This window comes from Pelophylax lessonae (genome assembly GCF_965119305.1).
Source record: "Pelophylax lessonae genome assembly, chromosome: 7".
In the NCBI taxonomy this organism is placed as follows: domain Eukaryota; kingdom Metazoa; phylum Chordata; class Amphibia; order Anura; family Ranidae; genus Pelophylax; species Pelophylax lessonae.
Genome location: NC_138774.1, coordinates 294,595,451 through 294,610,481, shown reverse-complemented (window position 1 = coordinate 294,610,481; position 15,031 = coordinate 294,595,451). Strand labels below are relative to the sequence as shown.

General features: G+C 50.2%; 1 protein-coding gene across 1 annotated transcript in view; it reads left to right on the top strand.

The window, feature by feature from the left end:
• The window catches only part of CACNA1F (calcium voltage-gated channel subunit alpha1 F), a 223,628-nt gene that overhangs the window by 123,525 nt on the left and 85,072 nt on the right, over nucleotides 1-15,031 (top strand). Inside the window, exons 23-27 of the mRNA XM_082263594.1 lie at nucleotides 626-685; nucleotides 5,446-5,552; nucleotides 8,284-8,371; nucleotides 8,512-8,619; nucleotides 10,767-10,819. Of these exons, the coding sequence (XP_082119720.1) occupies nucleotides 626-685; nucleotides 5,446-5,552; nucleotides 8,284-8,371; nucleotides 8,512-8,619; nucleotides 10,767-10,819 (416 nt within the window). The remainder of the gene's footprint in view (nucleotides 1-625; nucleotides 686-5,445; nucleotides 5,553-8,283; nucleotides 8,372-8,511; nucleotides 8,620-10,766; nucleotides 10,820-15,031) is intronic.

Sequence of the window (15,031 nt, the reverse complement as noted above, 5' to 3'; positions counted from 1 at the left end):
GGGCAATCCATTAGGGGGGGTCTGTAATTGGCTGGTAATTGGGCTGGTCATGTAATCGGGTCTGTAATTGGGCTGGTCATGTAATCGGGTCTGTAATTGGGCTGGTCATGATGACGATGATGACGATAGTCTGATGAAGAGGGCATAAGGGGCAAATTGGGCAATCCATTAGGGGGGGTCTGTAATTGGGCTGGTAATTGGGCTGGTCATGTAATCGGGTCTGTAATTGGGCTGGTCATGTAATGGGGTCTGTAATTGGGTTGGTCATGTAATCGGGTCTGTAATTGGGCTGGTCATGTAATCGGGTCTGTAATTGGGCTGGTCATGATGACGATGATGACGATAGTCTGATGAAGAGGGCATAAGGGGCAAATTGGGCAATCCATTGGGGGTCTGTAAGTTGAATGGTAATGATGATGATGAGGACAGTCTGTTGAAGAGGATATAGGGACAAATTGGGCAATCTATTGGGGTCTGATATTGGACTGGTGAGGTTGATAATAGTGACAGTCTGATGAAGAGGTTATAGGGGCAAATTGGGCAATCCATTGGGGGTCTGTAATCATAAAAGATTGGAGTTCAGGTTCGCTTTTGTCATATCCTTGTATGTTTCTCTTTCTTGCAGATTTTGGGCTATTTTGATTATGCTTTCACCTCTATCTTCACCGTAGAGATCCTCCTTAAGGTAACAAGAGTCAAAAATCTCTTTCCATTTATATATACGGTATATAATCATATCATATATATTATTCTAGTTACTGCTCTGTCTTAAAAGATAACTAAGCCCAAAGACAAAAATGTAATATATTGCAGCTTACTGGTCCCTAGGTGTGGTGGCTGCATTAGTTTTCATTTTTCCAGAAGAACATTTTCAGCAAAGTGCAGGAAATACCTGTTGATCCTGCCAGAAATGCAGCATCCCCGTCACTTTCTGTAAGAGGAATTAGCAGCATGAACAATTGTATCTAAACTACGGATCCCATCACTCATACATAATGGAGATGAACAAGGGCAGACAGGTTTGATGTTCAGCCTGGGTGACCTCCATGGATACAGTGCAGGAGTGAGCGTTGTCACCTTAGGACAGGAAGCATATTATTGGCAAAAATAAATAAATGCGGCCACCATATCTAGGACCGGTAAGATGCAATATAATACATTTTTGGGTTGGGGGGGGGGGGGGGTTGGATTCGGATAAAAGGGAAAGTATAGTGGATTTTGAGCAAGTTTATTGGGAGTTTATGGTATAATAAATGTTATGGTATAAAATCCGTAATCTTACAAATAAACATTTATTACAGAGAGCTTTCATGCTACAATGTGTGCAACGCCTGCAGGGCTTTCTAACATCAAAGCCCAGCACTAGTTTGGCACTTTAAAGCCCAACCCCCAGCTCTCTGTCCTCATTGTCTCTGGGACTGAAAGTGATAGGAAATCCAAACTATGGAGATGTCACCAGACTGGCAATGGAGGTTCCTGCGTCAGACGGGATTTCCCTTTCTCGTCTGACTTCCTGTTTATGTCTCAGGACAGGAAGTGAAAAAAAAATCTCAATAAACCGAAACAGACAGCAATAAATAAATAAATAAAGAGGTTTTAAAGTGATTGTAAACATAACTAATTCAATACCGGGCACTTTCACTCCTTCTTGCCCCCCCTTAATACCGGGCACTTTCACCCCTTCCCCCCCCCAATACCGGGCACTTTCACCCCTTCTTGCCCCCCATTAATACCGGGCACTTTCACCCCTTCCCCCCCCCAATACCGGGCACTTTCACCCCTTCTTGCCCCCCATTAATACCGGGCACTTTCACCCCTTCCCCCCCCCAATACCGGGCACTTTCACCCCTTCTTGCCCCCCCCCAATACCGGGCACTTTCACCCCTTCTTGCCCCCCCCATACCAGGCACTTTCACCCCTCCCCCCCCCCCAATAACGGGCACTTTCATCCCCTTCCTGCCTCCCCCAATACCAGGCACTTTCATCCCCTTTCTGTCCCCCCAATACCGGGCACTTTTACCCCCTTCCTGCCCCCTCCTAATACCGGGCACTTTCACCCCATTCCTGCCCCCCCCTAATATAAGGCACTTTCACCCCCTTCCTGCCCTCTCCTAATACCGGGTACTTTCATCCCCTTCCTGCCCCCCCCTATACCGAGCACTTTCACCCCCTTCCTGCCCCCCCCAATACCGGGCACTTTCACCCCCTTCCTGCCCCCCCCAATACCGGGCACTTTCATCCCCTTTCTGTCCCCCCAATACCGGGCACTTTTACCCCCTTCCTGCCCCCTCCTAATACCGGGCACTTTCACCCCATTCCTGCCCCCCCCTAATACAAGGCACTTTCACCCCCTTCCTGCCCTCTCCTAATACCGGGTACTTTCATCCCCTTCCTGCCCCCCCCTATACCGGGCACTTTCACCCCCTTCCTGCCCCCCCCATACCAGGTACTTTCATCCCCTTCCTGCCCCCCCCCTATACCGGGCACTTTCACCCCCTTCCTGCCCCCCCCTATACTGGGCACTTTCACCCCCTTCCTGCCCCCCCCAATACCGGGCACTTTCACCCCCTTCCTACCCCCCCAATACCAGGCACTTTCACCCCCTTCCTGCCCCCTCCTAATACCGGCACTTTCACCCCCTTCCTGCCCCCCCCCTAATACCGGGCACTTTCACCCCCTTCCTGCCCCCGCTAATACCAGGCACTTTCAGCCCCTTCCTGCCCCCCCCCAATACCAGGCACTTTCACCCCCTTCCTGCCCTCTCCTAATACCGGGTACTTTCACCCCCTTCCGGCCCTCCCAATACTGGGCACTTTCACCCCTTCCTGCCCCCCCCCCCCAATAGCGGGCACTTTCCCCCCTTTCTGCCCCCCCTCCAATACTGGGCACCTTTACCCCCTTCCTGCCCCCCCCCCTCCAATACCGGGCACTTTCGCCCCCTTCCTGCCCAGGCCAATTTTCAGCTTTCAGCGGGTCACACTTTGAATGACAATTGAGCGGTCATGCAATGCTGCACCCATATGACATTTTTTATCATTTTTTTTCACAGAAATAGAGCTTTCTTTTGGTGGTGTTTAATCACTCTTTTTATTTTTATTTTTTTTTTACTAAATAAAAGAAAGACAGAAAATTTTGAAAAAAAAAAAAAGTTTTTCTTAATTTCTGTCAGTAAATTTTGTAAATAAGTAATTTTTCTCCTTCGCTGATGTGCGCTGATGAGGCGGCACTGATTGGCACTGATAGGCTGCACTGATGGGCACTGAGGAGGTGGCACTGATGAGGAGGCACTAATATGCCGCACTGATAGGTGGTGACTGATAGGTGGCACTGATGGGCACTGATAGGCGGTGACTGATAGGCGGCACTGATGAGCACTGATAGGTGGCACTGATGGGCACTGACTGGCATCACTAATAGGCACTGATTGAGGTCACTGTGGGCACTGATAGACTCCACTGATGGATACTGACGGGCTCCACTGATGGGCACTGATAGGCAGCACTGATGGACACTGACGGGCAGCACTGATGGGCAGGCACTGCTGGGCACTGACTGGCATCACTAATGGGCACTGATTGAGGTCACTGTGGGCACTGATTGGGGTCACTGATGAACATTGTTTTTCTTTACTCTAATCAGGGCACTAATGATCAGTGCCCTGATTACCTGTCCTGAGAGCCTATAAACGGCACTTCCTCATTTACATGTGACCGGCTATGATTGGACACAACCGATCACATGGGTAAAGAGCCGCGTCATTGGTGAAATGTGACGTCAAAATGCCCTGATGGGTGGATGTTAGTATGGAAGAGTGGGCGTTCCTAGACAGGCCTTGGCAACGCCCACATATAATGCTAAGCCCCCATGACTGAAAGAACTGCTTGAATGTAAGTCTGGAGGAGTGGACCCTCCTAGGCAGGCTGCATTTGCATAGGTAACGCCCACATGTGATGCTGAGCCTCCATGATTGCAAGAACTGAAATCCAGTGAATGAAAAGGGGCGGGGCCAGGACAGTCGGGTTGGGGAGGAAAAGGCTTTATGATGATGGACAACCTCCAGCCAAGAAATGAGGCGGGGCTCCATCTCACTTGCTGCAGCTTCTAATGCACATAGTGAGAAGCTCACAGTGTGCAGTGAAATCAGAGGAAGCCGTATCAGTCCAGGAGAGGAGCCGGTACAACTGTGCAAGACTAAAGGGGGAGGAGCTTTTACACCTGTGCAAGACTGAGGGGGGAGGAGTCGGTAAACCTGTGCAAAACTGAAGGGGGAGGAGCCGGTACAACAGTGCAAAACTTAAGGGGAGGAGCCAGTACTACTGTGCAAGACTGAAGGGGGAGGAGCCGGTACACCTGTGCAAGACTGAAGGGGGAGGAGCCAGTACACTGGTGCAAGACTGAAGGGGGAGTAACCGGTACACCTATGCAGGACTGAAGGGGGAGAAGCTAGTTCAACTGTGAAAGACTGAAGGGGGAGGAGTTGGTACACCTGTGCAAGACTGAATACACCTGTGCAAGACTGAAGGGGGAGGAGCCGGTACACCTTTGCAAGATTGAAGGGGGAGGAGTCAGTACACCTGTGCAAGACTGAAAGGAAAGGAGCTGGTACACATGTGCGAGACTGATGAGGGAGGAGCTGGTACACTTGTGTGAGACTGAAGGGGGAGGAGCTACTACACCTGTGCAAGACTGAAGGGGGAGGAGCTGGTACACTTGTGTGAGACTGAAGGGGGAGGAGCTACTACACCTGTGCAAGACTGAAGGGGGAGGAACTGGTACACCTGGGCAAGACTGAAGGGGGAGGAGCTGGTACACCTGTGCAAGGCTGAAGGGGAGGAGCTAGTACACCTGTGCAAGGCTGAAGGGGAGGAGCTAGTACACCTGTACAAGGCTGAAGGGGAGGAGCTGGTACACCTGTGCAAGGCTGAAGGGGGAGGAGCTGGTACACCTGTGCAAGGCTGAAGGGGGGGGGAGCTGGTACACCTGTGCAAGGCTGAAGGGGGAGGAGCTGGTACACCTGTACAAGGCTGAAGGGGGAGGAGCTGGTACACCTGTGCAAGGCTGAAGGGGGAGGAGCTGGTACACCTGTGCAAGGCTGAAGGGGGAGGAGCTGGTACACCTGTGCAAGGCTGAAGGGGGAGGAGCTGGTACACCTGTGCAAGGCTGAAGGGGGAGGAGCTGGTACACCTGTGCAAGGCTGAAGGGGGAGGAGCTGGTACACCTGTGCAAGGCTGAAGGGGGAGGAGCTGGTACACCTGCAACACTGGGGGTCAAATTTGAACTGACTATTAAAAATCGTACTTATTTAGAATATATACGATCCCCTGATTATTCTACCACAATAACAATATTTTAATGTATCTAATTGCTCTCCTTGTTCTTATCTCAGCTATGGCGTCTCTCTACCCCCCCCCCCCCAACCCCCCCCTTGTGTTTTGTCTTTTTCAGATGATGGCGTATGGCGCCTTCTTGCACAAAGGCTCCTTCTGCAGAAACTGGTTCAACCTTCTGGATCTCCTCGTTGTTAGCGTGTCTCTCATCTCCTTTGGGATTCAGTGAGTCAGGACGATCGTTCTTTCCCTTGGCCTCCCCCCGGGGGGCGGTCTATATCTGGAGCAGAACACAAGTGTCATTCCAGGTCTTATAAATACCAAAAACTGGGAGGAGACGTTCAGACATCGAATGGGGGAAAAGAATAGAGCAGGACTCATCCCAAAACCAAAAATGTCACACAGTATCTCATATGTCATAAAGTAAGTACACCTCTCCCATTTCTGTAAACATTTTATTCTATCTTTTCATGTGACAACACTGAAGAAATGAGACTTTGCTACAATGTAAAGTAGTGAGTGTACAGCTTGTATAACAGTGTAAATTTGCTGTCCCCTCAATATAACTCAACACACAGCCATTAATGTCTAAACCGCTGGCAACAAAAGTCAGTACACCCCTAAGTGACAATGTCCAAATCGGGCCCAAAGTGTCAATATTTTGTGTGGCCACCATTATTTTCCAGCACTGCCTTAACCCTCTTGGGCATGGAGTTCACCAGAGCTTCACAGGTTGTCACTGGAGTCCTCTTCCCCTCCTCCATGATGAAATCACAGAGCTGGTGGATGTTAGAGACCTTGCGCTCCTCCACCTTCCGTTTGAGGATGCCCCACAGATGCTCAATAGGGTTTAGGTCTGGAGACATGCTTGGCCAGTCCATCACCTTTACCCTCAGCTTCTTTAGCAAGGCAGTGGTTGTCTTGGAGGTGTTTGGGGTCGTTATGTTGGAATACTGCCCTGCGGCCCAGTCTCTGAAGGGAGGGGATCATGCTCTGCTTCAGTATGTCACAGTACATGTTGGCATTCATGGTTCCCTCAATGATCTGTAGCTCCCCAGTGCCGGCAGCACTCATGCAGTCCCAGACAATGACACTCCCACCACCATGCTTGACTGTAGGAAGACACACTTGTCTGTGTACTCCTCATCTGGTTGCCCCCACACACGCCTGACACCATCTGACACCAAATAAGTTTATCTTGGTCTCATCAGAGCACAGGAGATGGTTCCAGTAATCCATGTCCTTAGTCTGCTTGTCTTCAGCAAACTGTTTGTGGGCTTTCTTGTGCATCATCTTTAGAAGAGGCTTCCTTCTGGGATGACAGCCATGCAGACCAATTTGATGCAGTGTGCGGCGTATGGTCTGAGCACTGACAGGCTGACCCCTCCCCCCCAACCTCTGCAGCAATGCTGGCAGCACTCATACGTCTATTTCCCAAAGACAACCTCTGGATATGACGCTGAGCACGTGCACTTAACTTTGGACGACCATGGTGAGCAAGGTTCTGAGTGGAACCTGTCCTGGTAAACTGCTGTATGGTCTTGGCCACCGTGCTGCCGCTCAGTTTCAGGGTATTGGCAATCTTCTTATAGCCTAGGCCATCTTTATGTAGAGCAACAATTCTTTCTTTCAGATCCTCAGAGAGTTCTTTGCCATGAGGTGCCATGTTGAACTTCCAGTGACCAGTATGAGAGAGTGAGAGCGATAACACCAAATTTACCACACCTGCTCTCCATTCACACCTGAGACCTTGTAATACTAACGAGTCACATGACACCGGGGAGGGAAAATGGCTAATTGGGCCCAATTTGGACATTGTCACTTAGGGGTGTACTCACTTTTGTTGCCAGCGGTTTAGACATTAATGGCTGTGTGTTGAGTTATTTTGAGGGGACAGTAAATTTACACTGTTATACAAGCTGTACACTCACTACTTTACATTGTAGCAAAGTCTCATTTCTTCAGTGTTGTCACATGAAAAGATAGAATAAAATATTTACAAACATGTGAGGGGTGTACTTACTTTTGTGAGATACTGTATATTGCAGCTTACCGATCATTAGATGTGGTGGCTACATTCGTTTTTTTTCTCCCTCTGTTTTCACCTGGTGATCTGGCCAGTAACACTCCTCCTGTATTAGAGCAGCCCTACTCTGGATGAAGGGGCACAGGGGGCACAGCAGAGATCTGCGTTGTCAGTCTGGGTGGAGGGGAGTGTTAGATGGTAGGGATGCACCGATATATCGGCCACATTTTGCGATAGAAAAAAAAAAAAGTGCCGATAATTGCATGATGGATCCCATTGACTTCAATGGAAAATTGCGTTCCAATGACTTTAATGCAAAAACGCATCCCATTGACTTTAATGCAAAATCACATCCCTTTGACTGCAATGCAAAATTGCGTCCCATTAACTTTAATGAAAAAAGAAGCGTCCTATTGACTTCAATGAAAAAACACGTCCCATTGACTTTAATGCAAAAACGCATCACATGGACTTCAATGCTAAAATGCCCCCTATTGACTGCAATACAAAATCGCGTCCCATTTACTTCAATGCCAATTGTGTCCTATTGACTTCAAGCCAAAATCTTGTGCCATTGACTTCAATGCAAAAGCACGTCCCATAGACTTCATTGTAAAATCACGTCTCATTGTCTTCAATGCAAAATCTCCTCCTATCGGCTGCAATGCAAATTCGCACCCCATTGACTTCAATGCAAAATCGTGTCCTATTACCTTAAATGCAAAAAAAAATGGGCGGGGCAAAGGACAGTCTGCCCATGGCACTGAGTCTGGGGCACATGCCCCCCCCTTCCCTATCCTGATCCCAGCTCTGATGAAAGGGGAGGGGCCAGGGACAGTCAGCCCATGGCACTGAGCCTGGGGCGCATGCCCCCCCCCCGGTTTTAGAATCGGTCGCTGTGACCTGACGTTCGTTGTGTTTGTATTGCAGCTCCAGCGCCATCTCCGTGGTGAAGATTCTCCGTGTGCTGAGAGTGCTGCGTCCGCTGAGGGCCATCAATAGAGCCAAGGGGCTGAAGGTGAAGTACTGCCATAGAGTCCAATACAGCAGAACGCTGATTTACTAAAGGAGTGCAAAATATTCACTGAACAAAAAAATGTGTGAATATTCGCTTCAATCATCCGTGTTTTACTAATCTATGTCTGGGTGTCTCCTCAGCATGTGGTCCAGTGCGTGTTTGTGGCCATCCGAACGATCGGTAACATCATGATCGTCACCACCCTTCTCCAGTTCATGTTCGCCTGCATCGGGGTGCAACTTTTTAAGGTAACTACTCTCATCTGTCTGTGTGTGTTAGAGCTCATCAATATAGGCGGTGCTTTAAGTGGGCCGGTACGCACCGGTACTCAGTACCGCCACTTCCAAATATGGCTCTTGAGGGTACCGCCACCTCTCCGTGCGCCTTAGCGTACCGGAACGCTCATTTCCCACTCCAGAGCCAGACCAGTCACCACCAGTGAGTCCCCCTGCTTCGGAGTCCCAGCCCAGGCCAGCAGCGGCGGCAGAGCTGCCACGCTGCTGGCCTGTACTGCAGTGCACTGGTTGCTATCGCCGCCCGGCATCTAGCAACCAGTGATGTCATCTGAGGAGGAGGAGAGCGAGGCCCCAGCATACACTGCGGAGCCTCCTTCCTCCTCTGCTGCGCGCCGAGTGGAGTGTTGGATCCACCCACCTCCTCCCTCCAGCTACTCCAGGTCAGCACAGCACAGTGAGTCCCGTGTGTTAGCCTCAGCCTAAAAACGTGAGTAGGAGCAGTTCTGGGGACCCTGATGTGGGATGGGATGGGGGGGCTCTGTGGGGACCCTAATGTGAGGGGGGTGCTCTGTGGGGACCCTAATGTGGGATGGGATGGGGGGGGCTCTGTGGGGACCCTAATGTGAGGGGGGTGCTCTGTGGGGACCCTAATGTGGGATGGGAATGCTCGGTGGGGACCCTAATGTGAGGGGGGGGGTGCCCTGTGGGGACCCTGATGTGGGATGGGATGGGGGGCTCTGTGGGGACCCTAATGTGAGGGGGGGGGTGCTCTGTAGGGACCCTGATGTGGGATGGGGGGGGGGCTCAGTGGGGGCCCTAATGTGAGGAGAGGGGGCTCTGTGGGGACCCTAATGTGAGGGGGTGCTCTGTGGGGACCCTAATGTGGGATGGGATGGAGGTGCTCTGTGGGGACCCTAATGTGAGGGGGGGTGCTCTGTGGGGACCCTGATGTGGGATGGGATGGGGGGGGCTCTGTGGGGACCCTGATGTGGGATGGGGGGGGGGGCTCTGTGGGGACCCTAATGTTAGGGGGGGGTGCTCTGTGGGGACCCTGATGTGGGATGGCATGGAGGGGCTCTGGGCTCTGTGGGGACCCTAATGTGAGAGGGGGGGACCCTAATGTGGGATGGGGGGGCACTGTGGGGACCCTAATGTGAGGAGGGGGGTACTCTGTGGGGACCCTGATGTGTGATGGGATGGGGGGGCTCTGTGGGGACCCTAATGTGAGGGGGGGATACTCTGTGGGGACCCTGATGTGTGATGGGATGGGGGGGCTCTGTGCGGACCCTAATGTGAGGAGGGGGGTGCTCTGTGGGGACCCTGATGTGGGGGGGGCGCTCTGTGCGGACCCTAATGTGAGGAGGGGAGTGCTCTGTGGGGACCCTGATGTGTGATGGGATGGGGGGGCTCTGTGCGGACCCTAATGTGAGGAGGGGGGTGCTCTGTGGGGACCCTGATGTGGGGGGGGGCGCTCTGTGGGGGGCCCTGATATAGAAAAAAATGTATAGGCTATAATAGAGTACCGGCACCTCTTTTGGGCCACTTAAAGCACTGACTGTAGGTAAAGTAAAACTTCATTTTTGCCGGGATCAAACACTCAGGTGATGAATGTAGACGGGATACGGAGATTTTATCAATCATTGTAGATTCTTCATTGCTCATGTCCTGGAGATACTGAGACAGGCAATTAAAAGCAAGCCTATACTTAAAATGGAATTTAATAAAAAAAAAAAAAAAGTTTTATTTTCTCTAATTCCCAATTACAAGCAGCAGCACCTCTGCCTAGGCACACCCTGGCCTACCCCCTTCATGTGATCAGTACCAGGACAAGGTCATTCTGCACCCAGGGCAAAGATGCGAAACTGTGCCCCCCCCCCCTGTCCTTAGGGTTAGCAGTGATGCTGCTGTTATTACTCCCCCCAAATCCCCAATAAACCATTGCACCCAGGGAAGCCGTCCCTCCTGCCCACCCCTTGTCCCAGGCCCTGCATGTGATTGTGACTTTTCTGACCAGTTAGATACGATCTCAGGCAGCCCATAGTACTGTAACTAGATTTTATTCTTCAATAAGAATAAAGGAAGAATTCAATTGTCTGTAGAAGTCATCAGCTGTCCAATCAGGAGGCTGGAAATTAGCCATGTGTGTTTTTTTTGTACAGGGGAAATTCTATAGCTGCACCGATGAGGCAAAGCACCGTCCTGGGGAATGCAAGTAAGTGTCCCCTCACCTCTATGACACATCCAACAAACCGCCGTCATGGGGCCACATCGGAGTTGGGCCCCATTCACACTTCACCAAAAAATTGCACACGCAAAATCACGAGCGGGAACTCAAGTTCCCACTCAGTATTTTGTGTGTGCGATTTTTTTCACGCTATTCTGGGCCTTAACCACTTAAGCCCCGGAAGATTTTACCCCCATTCCGACCAGGGGGTATTTTGCGATTCAGCACTGCGTGACTTTAACGGACAATTGCGCGGTCGTGCGACGCTGTACCTAAACGAATTTGACGTCCTTTTTTTCCCACAAACAGAGCTTTCTTTTGGTGGTATTTGATCACCTGTGCGATTTTTTTGATCATGCGCTATAAACAAAAAAAGAGCGACAATTTTGCAAAAATAACAATATTTTTCACATTTTTTTATATGAAATTCCCCAAAAAAATGTAAAAATCTAATTTTTTTTAACATTTTTGGTTTGCACAAAAGTTGCATCGCGTTTACTAACAAAGGGAAAGATTTTTGTTGTTTTTTTTTAACGAGTAATGGCGGCGATCTGCGATTTTTTTTTGCGGTACTGCGACATTGCGGCGGACAGATCGGACCCTTGACTGACATTTTTGACACTTTTGGGGTTACCAGTGACATTACTGCAGTAATCAGTGCTATACATATGCACTGTTACTGTAAAATTACACTGGTAGTGAAGGGGTTAACTTTTTTGAGAGGGAGGGGCTGTGTGTGTCCCTAGGGGCGTGATTCTAACTGTGATTGGCTGTGGCTTGAGGTGTAGGAACAGTGATCAATGGTCCTACATAGTAGAACCGTATGATCATTGTTCCTACACAGGAGAGAATGATAGGTGGCTTGTTTACATTAGCCGCCTGCCTTTCTCCTGCTGTCACGGACGATCGTGAGTGAGCGGCGGACATCGGGTCCGCCGCTCAAACGCGCGGGGGGGTCCGTGACTGTGCAGTAGCGGGAGCGCGCCTCCGGTGGCGCTCGCTCCCCAGAGCCTCACAGGCTAGTGACATACCGGTACGTCACTTTGCCTGTGAGGGCCTGACCGCCGCCGTATATGTACTTGCGGCGGTCGCAAGTGGTTAAAGTTACAGTATGTCACAAAAGGCAGTACACCCCTCACATTTGGCTATGTTCACATGTTGGTGTAGCGGATCGTGGGCAGAATCACCACGATTCTGCCTCGCAATCCAGAAATCATTGCAAATCGCGGGACGCCTGCGCGTTGCCCGTGATTTGCAATAGCACCCCAAACGCTGTGCGATGTTGCCACGATTTCCGCCTGCCCTCAAACAAAATCGCGGGTTGCATGACGCCCCAAAGAAGCTCTTGTACCTTTTTTTTGGGCGCCATTCGAACCCGCGATTTTGTTTGCATGATGTTACCGCGATTCAACAGGCGGAAATCGCGGCAACATCGCACAGCATTTGGGGTGCCATTGCAAATCAACGGCAACGCACAGGCGTCCCGCGATTTGCAATGATTTCCGGATCGCGGGCAGAATTGCGGTGATTCTGCCCGCGATCCACTACGCCAACATGTGAACGTAGCCAAATTGTTTTATTTTATCTTTTCATGTGACAACACTGAAGAAATGACACTTTGCTACAATGTAAAGTAGTGAGTGTACAGCTTGTATAACAGTGTAAATTTGCTGTCCCCTCAAAATAACTCAACACACAGCCATTGATGTCTAAACCGCTGGCAACAAAAGTGAGTACACCCCTAATGTTCAAATTGGGCCCAATTAGCCATTTTCCCTCCCCGGTGTCACGTGACTCGTTAGTGTTACAAGGTCTCAGGTGTGAATGGGGAGCAGGTGTGTTACATTTGGTGTTATCGCTCTCACTCTCTCATACTGGTCACTGGAAGTTCAACATGGCACCTCATGGCAAAGAACTCTCTGAGGATCTGAAAAAAAGAATTGTTGCTCTACATAAAGATGGCCTAGGCTATAAGAAGATTGCCAAGACCCTGAAACTGAGCTGCAGCACGGTGGCCAAGACCATACAGCGGTATACAGGACAGGTTCCACTCAGAACAGGCCTCGCCATGGTCCACCAAAGAAGTTGAGTGCACGTGCTCAGCGTCATATCCAGAGGTTGTCTTTGGGAAATAGACGTATGAGTGCTGCCAGCATTGCTGCAGAGGTTGAAGGGGTGGGGGGGGCAGCCTGTCAGTGCTCAGACCATACGCCGCACACTGCATCAAATTGGTCTGCATGGCTGTCATCCCAGAAGGAAGCCTCTTCTAAAGATGATGAACAAGAAAGCCCACAAACAGTTTGCTGAAGACAAGCAGACTAAGGACATGGATTACTGGAACCATCTCCTGTGGTCTGATGAGACCAAGATAAACTTATTTGGTTCAGATGGTGTCAAGCGTGTGTGGTGACAACCAGGTGAGGAGTACAAAGACAAGTGTGTCTTCCCTACAGTCAGGCATGGTGGTGGGAGTGTCATGGTCTGGGGCTGCATGAGTGCTGCCGGCACTGGGGAGCTACAGTTCATTGAGGGAACCATGAATGCCAACATGTACTGTGACATACTGAAGCAGAGCATGATCCCCTCCCTTCAGGGACTGGGCCGCAGGGCAGTATTCCAACATAACGACCCCAAACACCTCCAAGATGACCACTGCCTTGCTAAAGAAGCTGAGGGTAAAGGTGATGGACTGGCCAAGCATGTCTCCAGACCTAAACCCTATTGAACATCTGTGGGGCATCCTCAAACGGAAGGTGGAGGAGCGCAAGGTCTCTAACATCCACCAGCTCTGTGATGTCATCATGGAGGAGGGGAAGAGGACTCCAGTGACAACCTGTGAAGCTCTGGTGAACTCCATGTCCAAGAGGGTTAGGGCAGTGCTGGAAAATAATGGTGGCAACACAAAATATTAACACTTTGGGCCCAATTTGGGCATTGTCACTTAGGGGTGTACGCAAGTGAATGGGTCCTAACCAATCAGGTGCTGCCCTGTAAACTGCACTAATAATAGCTGTAGCCTGATTGGCTACATTGCAGCTTATATGGGAGTGGCAAATGACACAAAAACACACAAATACATAATATACTGCAGGCAGTACTGGGACGGGGTCATCCAGCGTCCAGGGCAAGGATCTAAAATTGCGCCCATTCCCCCTATGTTAATACATGCCATAGAATGGGTATACCACCCTGTGTTTTTTTTTTTTTTTTGCCCCTTTGCTTCTCTGCATCCGGGGCAGCTGTCTGTTCTACCCACCCCTTGTCCCGGAACATGAACTTTAATGGCACCCCAGTCTTAGTCAGTAGGGTTCAATATTGAGTTGGCCCACCCTTTGCAGCTATAACAGCTTCAACTCTTCTGGGAAGGCTGTCCACAAGGTTTAGGAGTATCTATCGGAATGTTCGACCATTCTTACAGAAGCACATTTGTGAGGTCAGGCACTGATGTTGGACAAGAGGGCCTGACTCGCAGTCTCCGCTCTAATTCATCCTAAAGGTGTTCTATCGGGTTGAGGTCAGACTCAGGACAGTCAAGTTTCTCCACCCCAAACTCGCTCATCCATGTCTTTATGGATCTTGCTTTGTGCACTGGTGCGCAGTCATGTTGGAAGAGGAAGGGGCCATCCCCAAACTCTTCCCACAGAGTTGGGAGCATGAAATCGTCCAAAATGTCTTGGCATGCTGACGCCTTAAGAGTTCCCTTCACTGGAACTAAGGGGCCAAGCCCAACCCCTGAAAATCAACCCCCACACCATAATCCCCCCTCCACCAAATGATTTGGACCGGTGCACAAAGCAAGGTCCATAAAGACATGGATGAGCGAGTTTGGGGTGGAGGAACTTGACTTGCCTGACCTCAACCCAATAGAACACCTTTGGGATAAATAAGAAGGGAGACTGCGAGCCAGGCCTTCTCACCCAACATCAGAGCCTGACCTCACAAACTTGCTTCTGGAAGAATGGTCAAACATTCCCATAGACACTCCTAAACCTGGTGGACGGCCTTCCCAGAAGAATTGAAGCTGTTATAGCTGCAAAGGGTGGGCCAACCCAATATTGAACCCTACGGACTAAGACTGGGATGCCATTAAAGTTCATGTGCGTGTAAAGGACGGTGTCCCAATACTTTTGACAATATAGTGTAGTATCACATGCTATATATGCCAAGATGTCCAGTTTTCCTAATTCTACCTTCACCACA